Source organism: Agelaius phoeniceus, chromosome 4 (assembly GCF_051311805.1).
Source record: "Agelaius phoeniceus isolate bAgePho1 chromosome 4, bAgePho1.hap1, whole genome shotgun sequence".
NCBI lineage: Eukaryota > Metazoa > Chordata > Aves > Passeriformes > Icteridae > Agelaius > Agelaius phoeniceus.
Genome location: NC_135268.1, coordinates 45,518,655 through 45,531,534, shown reverse-complemented (window position 1 = coordinate 45,531,534; position 12,880 = coordinate 45,518,655). Strand labels below are relative to the sequence as shown.

The following is a 12,880-nucleotide window of genomic DNA, read 5'->3' as shown; positions in this document are numbered from 1 at the left end:
AACTTTTGTTGCTCTTCTGGCTTTTTGACCCCTTTCAAACTGTGATTTATTGGTAGCATTCCACCAAAATCAAAGCAGCCTCAAATTTCTGAGGTGAACTACCTCTTTGTGAAGTTACTGTCATCATTACTTTATCAGCTTTCAACATAAAATCTTGTCATTCCACAAATATGCAGGGAAATAGGCAGTAAGGGATAGAAAGGGAAATATGATTGGCAGTGTTTCAACAGCAATTCAGTTTGTGAGTTACTTTATTGTGAAACAGGGAATAAATATGCTTTGAACAAAGGAACAGTTTTGTTGGTGTCTGTCAAGTCACCTTTTCTCTAGATGCTACCTGCTCTGTAAAGAAGAACTTGCTTTACATTAATGAAAAAAAACAAAAATTAGGATGGAACCACTCGTCAGTAAAGTGATGTCTTTTCATGCTTTCCACCTAATGTTCTGGAGTTAAAAATGATCTGAGGAAGGGCTGAGAGAGTTGGGAATGTTCATCCTAGAAAAGCAAAGGTTCAGGAGGAGTTATATCGATGCAAATAAATACCTGAAGGGTTAAGATGACAGGCAGAATTGTTGGTGCCCAGTGACAGGCCTGGAGGCAGTGGGCACAAAATGAAACACTAAAGGTTCCATGGGAACATCAGTGAACACTTCTGTACTGTGAAGATGACTGAGCATTGTCAAGAGTTGTGCCGAGGTTAGGGGTGGGTGCTTGTTTTGTTTGGATTTTGTTGTTACTTGTTTTGGTGTTTTATTTGGACTTTTTTTTCTGGTTTTTCATTTGGTTTTGGGTTTGTTTGTTTGTTTGTTTTTCCTAAGGAATGTACTACATAAGTTATTTGAATTTTTCCCAGGGCAGCATGTAATTTGGAATACATGGGGTACTAGAGCTACATGCTCTGGTGCATACAGAACTAGTATATGAGTAACCTGATCCTGCCTTATCAGGTTCTTATGGCTTAGTCTGTAACACTTTCTTTTTTAATAGTGTAAGAGATTCAGCTGGAAAAGAGATTTTGTGATAAAGTTGAGAGGGAGCAGCTGGTTATATAGCACTGTATGTAGAACATTCAACTTCATATACAGGACTTGAGAGTAAAAAAAAGAACTCATTTTTACATTTTCAGAGATACTGGACTCTAGTTTTAGAATTAAGAAAACAGAGGAGAAATATCTGTAGTGTCAGACCTTTGCTTTTAGTAGAGAAATACAATTTCTTCAAATGATCTAGGTTAAATAAGGCTGCCTGCTGATTTCAGCAAACCCTGAAGTGAAGGGAAAAGTTATTTTTAAACATAAATACAATGTTGTTAATCTGTTGAGCAGTCTATTCTTTGTAGGAGGGGAGGGGTACACAAAGTATATTTTAGTTCCTGAATGGCTTTCAGTAGTGAACTCATAATTCTACTCTGCTAATTGAATGCTCTGACTCTTGCAGAAAGCTGAACTTAACAAAAAAAAACTCCTTGGGGTCCAGAAACTCAGAATGGCAATCTAAATAGCAACTAGTTTAAAATGCTGACTTAGTTAAGTTTAATTTTACCTAACAATCAGAAATATTTGAAAATGGCAGGCCAATAAGTTGATATTAAACATCTTGACAATCTGCAGCTTTAAGATGTGTTCCTGGACTTAGAAAGAGTTTTGATTTGTGAAATAATAATTGTGCATAGAGTTAACTTCAAGTATCTGCATAAAAATAATAAATTTAGCACTCTTAAAGGTATGGCTGAATCCAATTCCCAGGAATCTGAAGGTTCTGAATATTGAAAAAAAATAGTAATTTAGAATTAGGAGTTTGACCTTAATGAATTGAAATATATGTGCAGAATTAGTTTTAACTTTTTGTGCATCATTTTTATATTTAGCTAAAAATTTCTTCCCATCTTTAAGAACTTCTGCAATATTTTTGCTAGGTCACCCTGAATTGTTTTCCACTGAGAGTAACTGGAGCTCTTTTAGCTTTTGTGTATAACAAGCACTCTTGGAATCATCCTGGATGTCCTATATTATGGTCTCCTGAGACTAATATCCTTCCAGTATAAAGGTGACCTAAGCAAAATGTACTTTGAGGTTTAGCTGGTGCTTTTGTTGTAGAATCTTTTCTCTAATTCATAATTCAACCTTTTGATATTTCTCATTATGTAATGAATTACTTCCATGCTTATAAAGAAAAAAAAAGTAAAATAAAATTGTAAGTGAAAAGCCTATAGTTGTATAAGTCATCTTACCTAGGCTTATTTCTATAAAACTTAAATAGTTTAACTTTTGTTTATTTAATGCAATACAGTAGGTATTATCTTTCCTAAAATAAGCTGTGCTCTTGTTTACAGTACTAGAGTCTTACTCTGTAATTCATATTGTTGATCTTATAGGCTTTATTTAAATCAGATGAACTTTATCTTTAAATGAATGCAAGTTACTTTAAAGTTTGTGACAAATTGTGAAAATTTTGAAAATACTAAGTAGAAAATGGTAAATTTCTTGTATTTTGAAATCAGTTGTCAATTTTTGATTGTACTCAGTGGAAATTGATGATCTTTTTAAAATCAGCTGGACAAAATACATCCATGTAAACTATTACGCAGGTTATTTTCAGTGTTGCATCTTACACAGTGTAAAAATATTAATGTTAATACTTTTATAATGTTCAGAAAATGTGAGCTTCATGTAATAGGAAATTAACCAGATTTTTCTGAATCTAATAGAACAACATATGGGCTAAAATAATAATTAAAAAAAAAAAGAAACAAAAAACCACAGTAGTTTTGATTCTCTGTTCATTTATCTATTCATCCTTAAAAGGACATTTTTTAGGTATTATGCCACAATGTAGGCATTTTACATAAAGATGAAAATCAGCGTCTCATTCCAAAAAGCAAATCCTCAGTCACAGCTAAATGACTTTGAGTCAATGGAGCAGAATATTAAGTCAGTCATACTGTGCCAGCTTACATGGCTTCTCAATTATGTTCGGGCAATGGCTTCTTGTAAATAAATAAATAATCTGAGAAGGAAAAAAAGTATCCAAACAGATTTCTGTATGTCTTAGTGGTTAGTAATATTTGCATTAATTCATGCTTCTCTTTTCTTGCAGAAGAGAAATTATAGAAGAAAATATTTTCTGTATTGATAGTCATTCTCAATAGAAGAATTAGTTTATGAGTGTATGGCTGTAGAATAATGTGTTGCTCACTGGAATATTCAGATACTTAATCCGGGAGTTCTCCATTAGGCCAAGGGTTGTGAATCAAGAAATCAGAGTTTATAAATTTGACATGACCCATGGTTTCTATTCCTGTTTAAAGACAAGTTCAAAATAGAGACTAAGTATTTTTGATAAAGCTACTGGTAGTACTTTCGTTAATATGAAGAGAATAAATTTTGACAAAAGTGAAATATATTTCAGTCTTTTTCCCCGGGTTTTAGATTAGCTTAGAAAATATTAGAGAGAAGAGTGAACATGCAGACAGTTCAAAGAAATTACCTTTCAAGTCCATGAGCTATTTGAGATCATGCTTAGAAGACCTACACAGGAAAGTAGCCTTCTATCTTCTCCCTTTTTAGTGTATAGGAAATATTATATGAAATTATCTAAATATATGCCATTATTGTGTGTTGAGTTTTACAAATGATAAAAATATTTTTATATGTTTAAGGATACTGATATATTGGTAGCATAAATTACATTTTTATGCAGACATCAGGTGACCAAGGACAGCAGAGGAATGAATGCCTGTAAGAACACTTTGAATGTTGAATCCATCATCTTTCTGCCACCAATTCAATGGGGTCAGTAATTGCATATCTGTGAATGTTTATCAGACACATTTTTAGAGACGTTAACTGTTCTTACAACATACTGGTGAAATGTATTTATTAGTTTCTCTGTACTATTATTCTTAGTGTAATTAAAGACTAGAATGGAGACTGTAAAAGTAAATTGGAATTTAAGCTACATGCATTAGATAGATTTATGAGATAGTTTACATGCAGTATCAGTGCAACCTTGTTTTGTGGTTTGCTTTTTGGTTGGTTTTTTTCCACAATAGTGTTGTCCTGAAATAATTGTGTACAGAGCTAGCATTTCTTGGGGATTTGATGCACCTGAGTGAACAAAACAGAATTTTCATCAAGGGTGGTTTTTCAATCTGCCTTAGCTAGCTTTGGTAAAATACACATAAAGGAAACATGGAAGTCAAGCCTTTTTTTTTTTTTTTTTTTTTTTTTATTTGCAACATCATTTCAGAAGTAGTTAACAAAATCTGTAGTTAGCTCATCTCCAGTAGCAAATGTAATGTCAAATCATTAATTAGAAACTCCTTTCTTTATTTTTTTCACTACAAAAAGTGAAATTTGAGGTACTGGAGTGAATTGGAATTTATTAGGAAAGAGGAATGGCTCAGTAATAAACAATGCTACATTCAGCCTTATTAGTAGATTGAGTCTCTAGCTAATTTATACTTTTCCTAGTATAGGAATCTCATGTTACTGCTTTTGACCCAGTCTTTCTAAAGCTGAGGAATTAGTCTTCCAGGTTCACATATTGATATTATTCAGGGCCCTATTACATCAGAAAAACCTGAAACTTCTTCTGGAACCTGAAAGATGTAAAGTGTTAAAGGTGGTGTTTTTTGAAGGGAAGGAGTTAATTTGAACACTGAATCATTGAGTAATATAATTGAACTTAATTCTTTGCTTTTTTCCAATAACCCCTTATGCCTTAGGTTACCTGTGTTACGTTATTTTAATGGAAGGCAAAGTAAATGAAAGGAAGTCTAAAGAGGAAATCTTGAAAGTATCAGGGACATCCAATGGACAGACAGAGCAAGTAGCACTTAGAAAAATATGTGTGGTATTTTGTTTTTTGTTGTTTGGTACCCCCTGCCCACAGCAGTGTTGTTTGACCAAAAGAAATTTAGAAAATCTGGCCAAGAAAGATTAAAAGTCAAGTGAGGCAGCACGTATGTATACAAGGTGATTCTTGTTGTTTATGCTTAGTCTTGTAGGCAACTGTGTCTTGGGAGAATGAATAAGTAAAGCTGTGTTTTCAGTAGCTAATCTGCTCGTCACAGAGTATGAAAGGGAAGGCTTGTAGATGTCAAGCTCTATTGGGTTAAGAAGCAGAGAGGAGATATGGGGGATCACTGGGAAGCAGTCCCTAATAGGGAATTGCTTCAGTGCCAGAAGCTTGGCCTGCTAGCATCTTTAGTTTCATAACTTGTCACACTTAGTTTTTTGACAGGTAGCTTGGTTGATTCATCACATAACTGGAAACCAAGATGAAATTTACCTTTTGCTTCCTTCATGACTCAATAATAGGGAAAACTGCAAATGGAATAATCATTTACTAGCCTTAGGGATAAAAGAGGAATTTTTTAGAATTGTTTTCCCAAGCAGCTTTTTTTTTCCAGTGGGGAGTGGTCATCTGCTTAACAGGATTGAGGAAAAGATACCAATGACTGTCACTATTTCAGGAGCAAGGACAATTTTTGTAGGTGATTGTTTTATGAAGTAATCCCATTTTCTAAAAAAATAACAGCTTTACTTGTTGTGTAAGAAAATTCCTGGGTTTTGGATTTTCTCAGATTTTTAAGGGTTATTTAGTTTTGTAAAAATGTTGATGTGCCATATATTTTCACTTGCTACAAAATAGTGTAGGAGCAGCAAGTAATGTAGTTCTGTTTGTTTACAGAAACTAGCATTTATTTTTTTTGCACACATAGTCATACATGTTCTTATATTCTACTTATGGCATCAGCTAATGAAAGTAAGTAAATGATACATGGCTGCTTCTTCATTCATTGATTTAATGTTCTCAATGCTTTTACAGACTGTTATCTGTTGATCCTTCTGTAGCTATTCGAACATCACACCCAGAGTTTTCTTTTTACAGGAAGAATTTCCTTTGTCATACTTAGGGTTTGGGTTTCTTGTTTTTTTGTTTGTTTGGTTTTGGGTGTTTTTCCCTTTAGTGTTTCAACTAAAACACTTTCAGTTATCCACATAAATCTGGTAAGTGCTTAGAGGAATTCTGTAAATTAATAGATTTAAATATATGCAGAGTCTTTACTTGCAGAGACTATAGAAAGGAGCAGAAGAATAGAAATCTGGAGTGAAAATGAGGTAGTGTCCCTTGTTTTCTGGATTTGAGTAACAGTTGTTGTGTCTATCATCACAACGTGTTTTGGTAGATTTAGCCTCTCTCTCCTACTTCCAGATTTTCTCTGGCAGAAGACTTTTCCCAGGGGGTGGAAAGAGGCAAGTTAATAAAGTCTGTAAGTGTCCAGAATCCTAATGAGAATTCACTTTGTTGACAATTGTATGTATGGATTATATAGTTGAACAATAAAGGGTGAAAGAAAATATGTTTGGTTTCAGTATCTTCAGAGCAAAACCAATTTGACATAGACCATTGTCTTTTCTAACAGTGCTTTCTAGGATATTAGTAGATTATTTTTCTAAGGGTAATGTAAAAATTTTGCCTTTTCATTCTACATGGTTTTTTGTCAATTTTTCTTCACTTTTCAACACTCTTCTTTTGCACTGGAGAAAATTTTTGACCGATGTAGTCATGCTTTTATTCAACAGTATGTTTTTCTTTTTTCTGCACTTCTATCTTGAAAAAAATAATTTTCTTACAAAAATATCCAAATCAGATTCTGAATTATGAAATCCTTGAGACTGCTGGCTTCAGTATGCATAAAACACACTTTATCCTGCCCACTGCCTGTTAGTTAACACACTGACCAATCTTCTGAGTGTGGTATCTGTTAGGTGGGTGTCTTTTTGATCCAAAGCTGAATTAGACAGGAAGAACTTCAAAATGTGCCATATTTCCTTAAGACTCAGCTTTAAAGTCAAATACATGGCTAAAATGCAAACTTTTATTTCTCATATTTATTTCTTTGATTTCATTATTAAATGAAATGAGGAAAAGGTGCTAACTTACTCAGGAGCATATATTGTGAAAATATTTTGTAATAGACAAAACCAGTATCTGACCTTCAAATTTTTCTAAAGACTTACAAGTCAAAAAGACTGCACTGTGAATTCTAGAGATGTCAGTCCCAAGGTCTCTTCTGTTAATTACTCTGCAAAAGACAGCTTCTAAAATAAAGTGTCCAAAATATTGGGAGGATATTGAAGTGCAGTCAGTTACCTAAGAGAAGTGTAGCCTATAGCAGAATGTTTTATGAGGCAGGACACTATCTGCAGTCTATTTCATAACTTTCTATTTGAAAAAAATAGATTTCTTCAGAATGCAGTGAAGCAAGTATATACATTGTACTTAATAACTACAGTCCTGAAATATTAGCTTGATTTTACCTAGTGTAGTACACATATAAAATTAGTGCAGTTACTAGCTTTTTACTAGTGCATATAGGAAAAACTGAACAACAAGAAGTGATAAAAGTGGTTGAGAACACTTCAGTGAATAGTGCACAAGAGCTATGTAAAGGTGACATTACACATGGCTGAATCTAAAGGAATCAAGACTAATTTTTATTGGTAACTAGCTTCCAAGTAAAACTCCAATTGGGACTTCTCTCAGTAAAATTCTTCTATATAACTGTATTTTATAGAAGCAAATTATGTAGCACTAATAGAGCTGGATTTTTTCCCTCTCCTGGTTTTTTTTTTTCTTTCTGTCAAGATCATGCTTTTGCTTTCATACCCTTAATGCTATTTCATGGGTTTCTTTTCTTTGAATAAAGCCTAATCTGAAAAGTATTTGTTTTTCTGTACCAAGTAGAATATTATGCATCGTTCCTCTGTTAATTTATGTCTTTTTATTAGTTCTCTTTGGTTTATCTTTTTGCTTGAATAATTAAAGCTTTTGGATATACTAGTTCCCATCCTTTTTAGCTCCTCATATGTTATTGTGCGTTACTGGCTGGAGTGTCTGATGCAAAACAAGTGAATCTTTTGAAATGAACAAAGATTTAATCCTGACACTGCTAATGGAAGGGAATCTTACAAATGTGTAAGCTTCATTTTTGTGTAATTTGCTTTATGATTCTTTTAAAGAAAAGAACTTACATAATATCTTCTTGAGGCAAAACCACCAAAAATATATGTCTTTTAGAAGAAGAAAAATTATAGTTTTAATTGAATCATTGATATTCTCATGATAAACAAAGTTGTAATCTCTCCTTCACATTCATGATTACAAATACTAGCTAAATTCTGGTACAAAACAGGAACAAGAACAAAAACCTAAAGGATTTTTTTTGTAGGGTCAAGTAAATTCAAGTATTTCAGAACTGTTCATGATCCATACTCATCAAAGCCTCTTTTGGACTCAAGCCTTGTGATGAACTGTTCTAGGGGGGCACAGCCCCTAAGGGGCTCTGATAATTTTGAAGGTAGAATTTCTGAAAGGAAAAATATAATTTTTCTTTATCCTTTCAGTTCATTCCTTCCTTCCCCCCCATATATCTATCCCTACTCTCATTCATAGCATTACTGATTTGTCAAAATGTTACTAGATGACCTAATTTTCTACTCTATTCAATTTTTAAAAAAAACTCAGAATACCCACCTTGTCTCCTTGGTCAGTTGCTCTTACACAAACATTCTGTTTGGCTTTTACATGTCATCAGCCTCTCTTTTCTGAGCGTGTCCCTACTTCTATAGGTTTTTTAAACTAGTTTGTTCTACCCCTCCTCGGCAGAGCCTGAGCAGTTTGTAAACTCTTTCACTAATTTATGTGTATTTTAACAGAGTTCTTGCATCTTCAAGTTTTCTGAAGTTAGTTTCCTCTTTGCTTGGTCTGCCTTCCTCACTTTCTGTTCCTGTCTCTCTGCCCCCTTCTCTGTCCTTCTCACTTTCTCTCAGCACTTAGCTTCTGAGTTGGAATATTCCAGTGTCCTCCACTCTTATTTTTAGTTTTTATTTGATAAAGCAGCTTCCACAGGGCCAGTCAGCATGGAGCTGAAGACATTGCCAAGATAGATGCATTAATTCTGATACGCTGTATGCAGCAATCCGCTACAGCATGGTCAGTACAACCTTGCTGAACCTAGGTAACTTAGGAAACTAAACACTTTCTGCTGAGCATGTATGGCATCAGATTTACTTGATAAAAAAAAAACCAAAAAACAAAACCCTAAACAGATTTTCATAGGAATAGTTAGATAAAGAGGGCTGTCTTGTTGTATGTCTCATAGCTTGCTTTTAAATCACTCATGGGATGGAATGCTTTCCAGCAAAAGACAATACACAAGCAGATTTTTCTTATACTATGGTAGTTCAATCAAAATATTTTGTGCTTCTCAGGCTTGAGATCAGCTTAAAGCATTGATCTCATAATGGAATGTACCTAGATGAGTTTATATGACAGTGCAATACAAAATACAAAACTTGCATGAATTTAAGTTCAGTATGATACATTTGTAGGAAATTCTAAACATAGTAACTATTTCTCTCTCTTTGTAGGTACATTTATCTTTCATCTTTATTCTCAAGTGACTGACAATATCCTGCTGTGATTTTTACTAAATAGAATAAATACAACATAAGGCTGTGTTTTCTAAAACTTCAGTTTTTTAAATGAAAGTTAAATGATTGCTGTACTGGTAACTTCTAGTTAGGCAGTGATCCTTACTCCTTTGTCTTTGGTAGCGACCTGTTTGATTTTATTTTATGTATTCTTTCTGTTTGAGACCACAATGAGACTTAAAGTCTCATTGACTACATGAAAGACTAAATTATGCTATTAGCTAAACTCTACTACATACAACTATATATAACTTCTATCTTCAGTCCAGAGGAATTTGGAGAGTGCAAAGGCAGTATATAGGTACAAAGCACTTAAATTTTAAGCTTAAACATTCTTCATGCTTGTCCTCAATTTCAGAATCTTTTGGCTGAGAAGGTGGAACAGCTGATGGAGTGGAGCTCCAGGCGCTCAGTCATCCGCATGAACGGAGATAAATTCCGAAGGTTTGTGAAGGCTCCGCCTCGTAACTACTCTGTGATTGTGATGTTCACTGCCCTCCAGCCACAGCGGCAGTGCTCTGTGTGCAGGTAATTTATACCTTGGTGACCTTGCTCATCTTCCTTACCTTGGTTTTCAAGTGAGTGTTGGAATCAATGTGCAGTATGCCAAGTGGAGTTGTTCTTTGCATGGGGTAGATGCTCACCAATCAACAGGCTCGTGTACTTGTTACAGCATCTTTTCAACTGCATTTCATCCATGTGTCACATTTTAGAATTAGTCCAGGTTTTGATTTTTAGATTGCAGTTGAACAAAAGGTACATAACTGAGGAAGACTTTCTATTTAAGAAATCAACTTTATTTTATTATCAGTTGACCATGATCTTTCCAAAGACATTTTGTGACAAAAGTGATTCATTACCATTTAATAATATGGCACTTCAGTGATTTCTTCAGTTAAGAGATGCCCAAGGTGCTCATGCAGATTTCTCACCCTCTGATTTCACAGCTTTGGACAGTTCTTATGTGCTAGCACATTTTTCCATGGGGTCATAGGTATTGTGGAATACTTTCTGTCACAGCAATTTGATGTGTTCTGGTAGCTCCATTCTGAATATGTATTAGAGTGCCTCTAGTAGTCTTCTAAGTTCAAGATCTCTCTCTGCAAGTCCCTAGTGCAATAAGTTAATCCAAAAATGACTAATGGTAGGGAAATAGGGCCAAGGCACTGAAAGGTAGTCATGCACTTAATTACCTCACTAAATCAGAAACTGTGCTAATAAAACCTTCTTCAGCCAAAATATGCATTAGAAATTACTGTGTTTAGTAATAAATGGGATTATTGAGCAGAGAGCTCTAAACACTATTTAGATAGGTGGCAGAATATTTTGAAAGACTGAAAAATGTAGGCTGTATATGAGGTAATACTATTTCTTGTTTTTAAATACATTTACTTAAACTATATGCGAGGTTGGTAAATGTAGCACTGTGTTAGATTTCTGATGTGTTGGAATGTGGCATTTACAACTGATACTTTAACTTGGGTATCTGTAATTGTCTATGTTTTTTATTAGGTTTTTTATATATTAATTTTCTGTCATTGAATTCAGTTGTTCAGTTTTGAGGGAGAGTATATAAATTGTCTTTCCACTTCACCCTCCATATATGGACTGTGAAGCTGAAGGCTTAGGTACAGAAATTGTCCAACATTCTCAGATGAAGTTAATTTTTAGTTCAGTAGTTTCTTTTCTGTTGTTTCTTCTTTATGTTGCCAGAGTTCAGCTTCAGGAGATGATACAGGAGTTGAAAGTTTATTATATTGTTTTATATCATTCCTTATTTACCAATGGGTAAAGCTACACAAGATGCACCAAGTTCAGCTTTATAAGGATCATTGTATTTGTCATTATAATGGCCATGGCAAATTCTTTCCATGTTATACATATAGGTCCTTTCTGGGCATGTTAAACAACATAAATATTGCTGATATTAAGGAAGTTTATTTTGCTTGCAACTGTATATTGTTTACTGTACTGAAAAAGAGCTTATAAACTTCATCTTAGGAAAGACCAGACTAGATATCTTGTACAGTAGCAACTGAAAATCTTTAAGCATAAAATGAAGGAAAAATCAGCATACTACTTTCAGTTGGGTTTGTTTAAAGAAATGTGAAATTGCGATCCATGTGTTCATATGAAATAAAAGGAATTTAATGAGGTTGATCATACTGCACATAAAACCATTATCAGGAAAATCGACATTTTCAAATCAATGGGTAATTAATGGACAGGAGCACTGTAAGGATATATAGAACTGAAATGCATGCATTACTTGATTGTTAGATATTCACTAGCCACTTTGCCTAAAGGCTAAATTGGTTTTTTAACTTAATCTGTAAGGTTCTGTGAAGATGCTCTTGTTCAAGATTTAAGTTAACTGCTACTAGTCAAAATATTTTTTGAATAATTGCATAGAGAGAAAAAATCAATGTCATATTTCAAATATGAAGAAGCCCCTAGTCTGAAATCTTTGACTTTGAGTAACTTTGCCACAAGAACGAAAACTTTTTTCCTCTCTAAAAATTGAGCGTTGTTGGTTTATGCACCACAAAACTATAAAAAAAAAGTTTTCCTTTTGGTGTGTAGATTTGACACTTCTGTATTTTATCTTTCTATGATACATGTGGAAAGTTGACCAAATTTGTCTTAGACAATCTGAGGATTTTCTCTGTGCAGCAAGGAGGATGTTACAACATCAGTCACACAAATCACGTTATTTGTGAAAGTGTATGGAAATCATATCAGTTTAAAGTGATGTGTTAAAATGCTGCATACAAAGAAGTCTTTGGGACACTAGATATTTAGATAAAGCTTTTGTATGTAAAAAATACCCTTTCAGTCAATCCTGTCTGAATCAATCTAGTCCTAACACATGAAGACTTCTGAAAGCCAGCAGCTATGTACATGTATTAGTACAGCCCATAGTCACACTTCTAGAGCTTTTTCAAGGAAATTTTATCTTTATTCTAAAGCAGAACTCTTTCATCTAGCTTTGTGGACAAACAAACAAGTTCCAGTTTTCTGATCTAAAAAAGTATTGAAAGACATCTGATGCCTTTACAACTGTGTTAGTGGTAGCATAAATGTCAGTTTTTCTGTTGTCCCAGTTATTTAAGTCCAGTATGACACAGCTGGTGTTAGGAAATGAAGTAGGAATAACTGATTAACTATTCAATGTGCTCTTGAACAGAGCTGGAATGTGTTTCTAATGGCTTAGGATGGGGTTTTTTCCATGCATGTTTGGAAATGTGTTTGATTAAACTGTTCTGGTTCCAGGAAATTAAACTTAGTTAGTTTTAATTGATTTACCTGTTACTGCTGTTTTTGGTGTATATATTCTTCAACAGTACATTGGAAGTAGATACTGAAATGCCCTTTG

The 12,880-nt window shown here is 34.0% G+C and overlaps 1 protein-coding gene across 1 annotated transcript in view; it reads left to right on the top strand.

Moving 5' to 3' along the window:
• The window catches only part of TUSC3 (tumor suppressor candidate 3), a 109,608-nt gene that overhangs the window by 27,439 nt on the left and 69,289 nt on the right, over positions 1 to 12,880 (top strand). Inside the window, exon 2 of the mRNA XM_054632960.2 lies at positions 9,863 to 10,032. Coding sequence (XP_054488935.1) covers positions 9,863 to 10,032 — 170 coding nt within the window. The remainder of the gene's footprint in view (positions 1 to 9,862; positions 10,033 to 12,880) is intronic.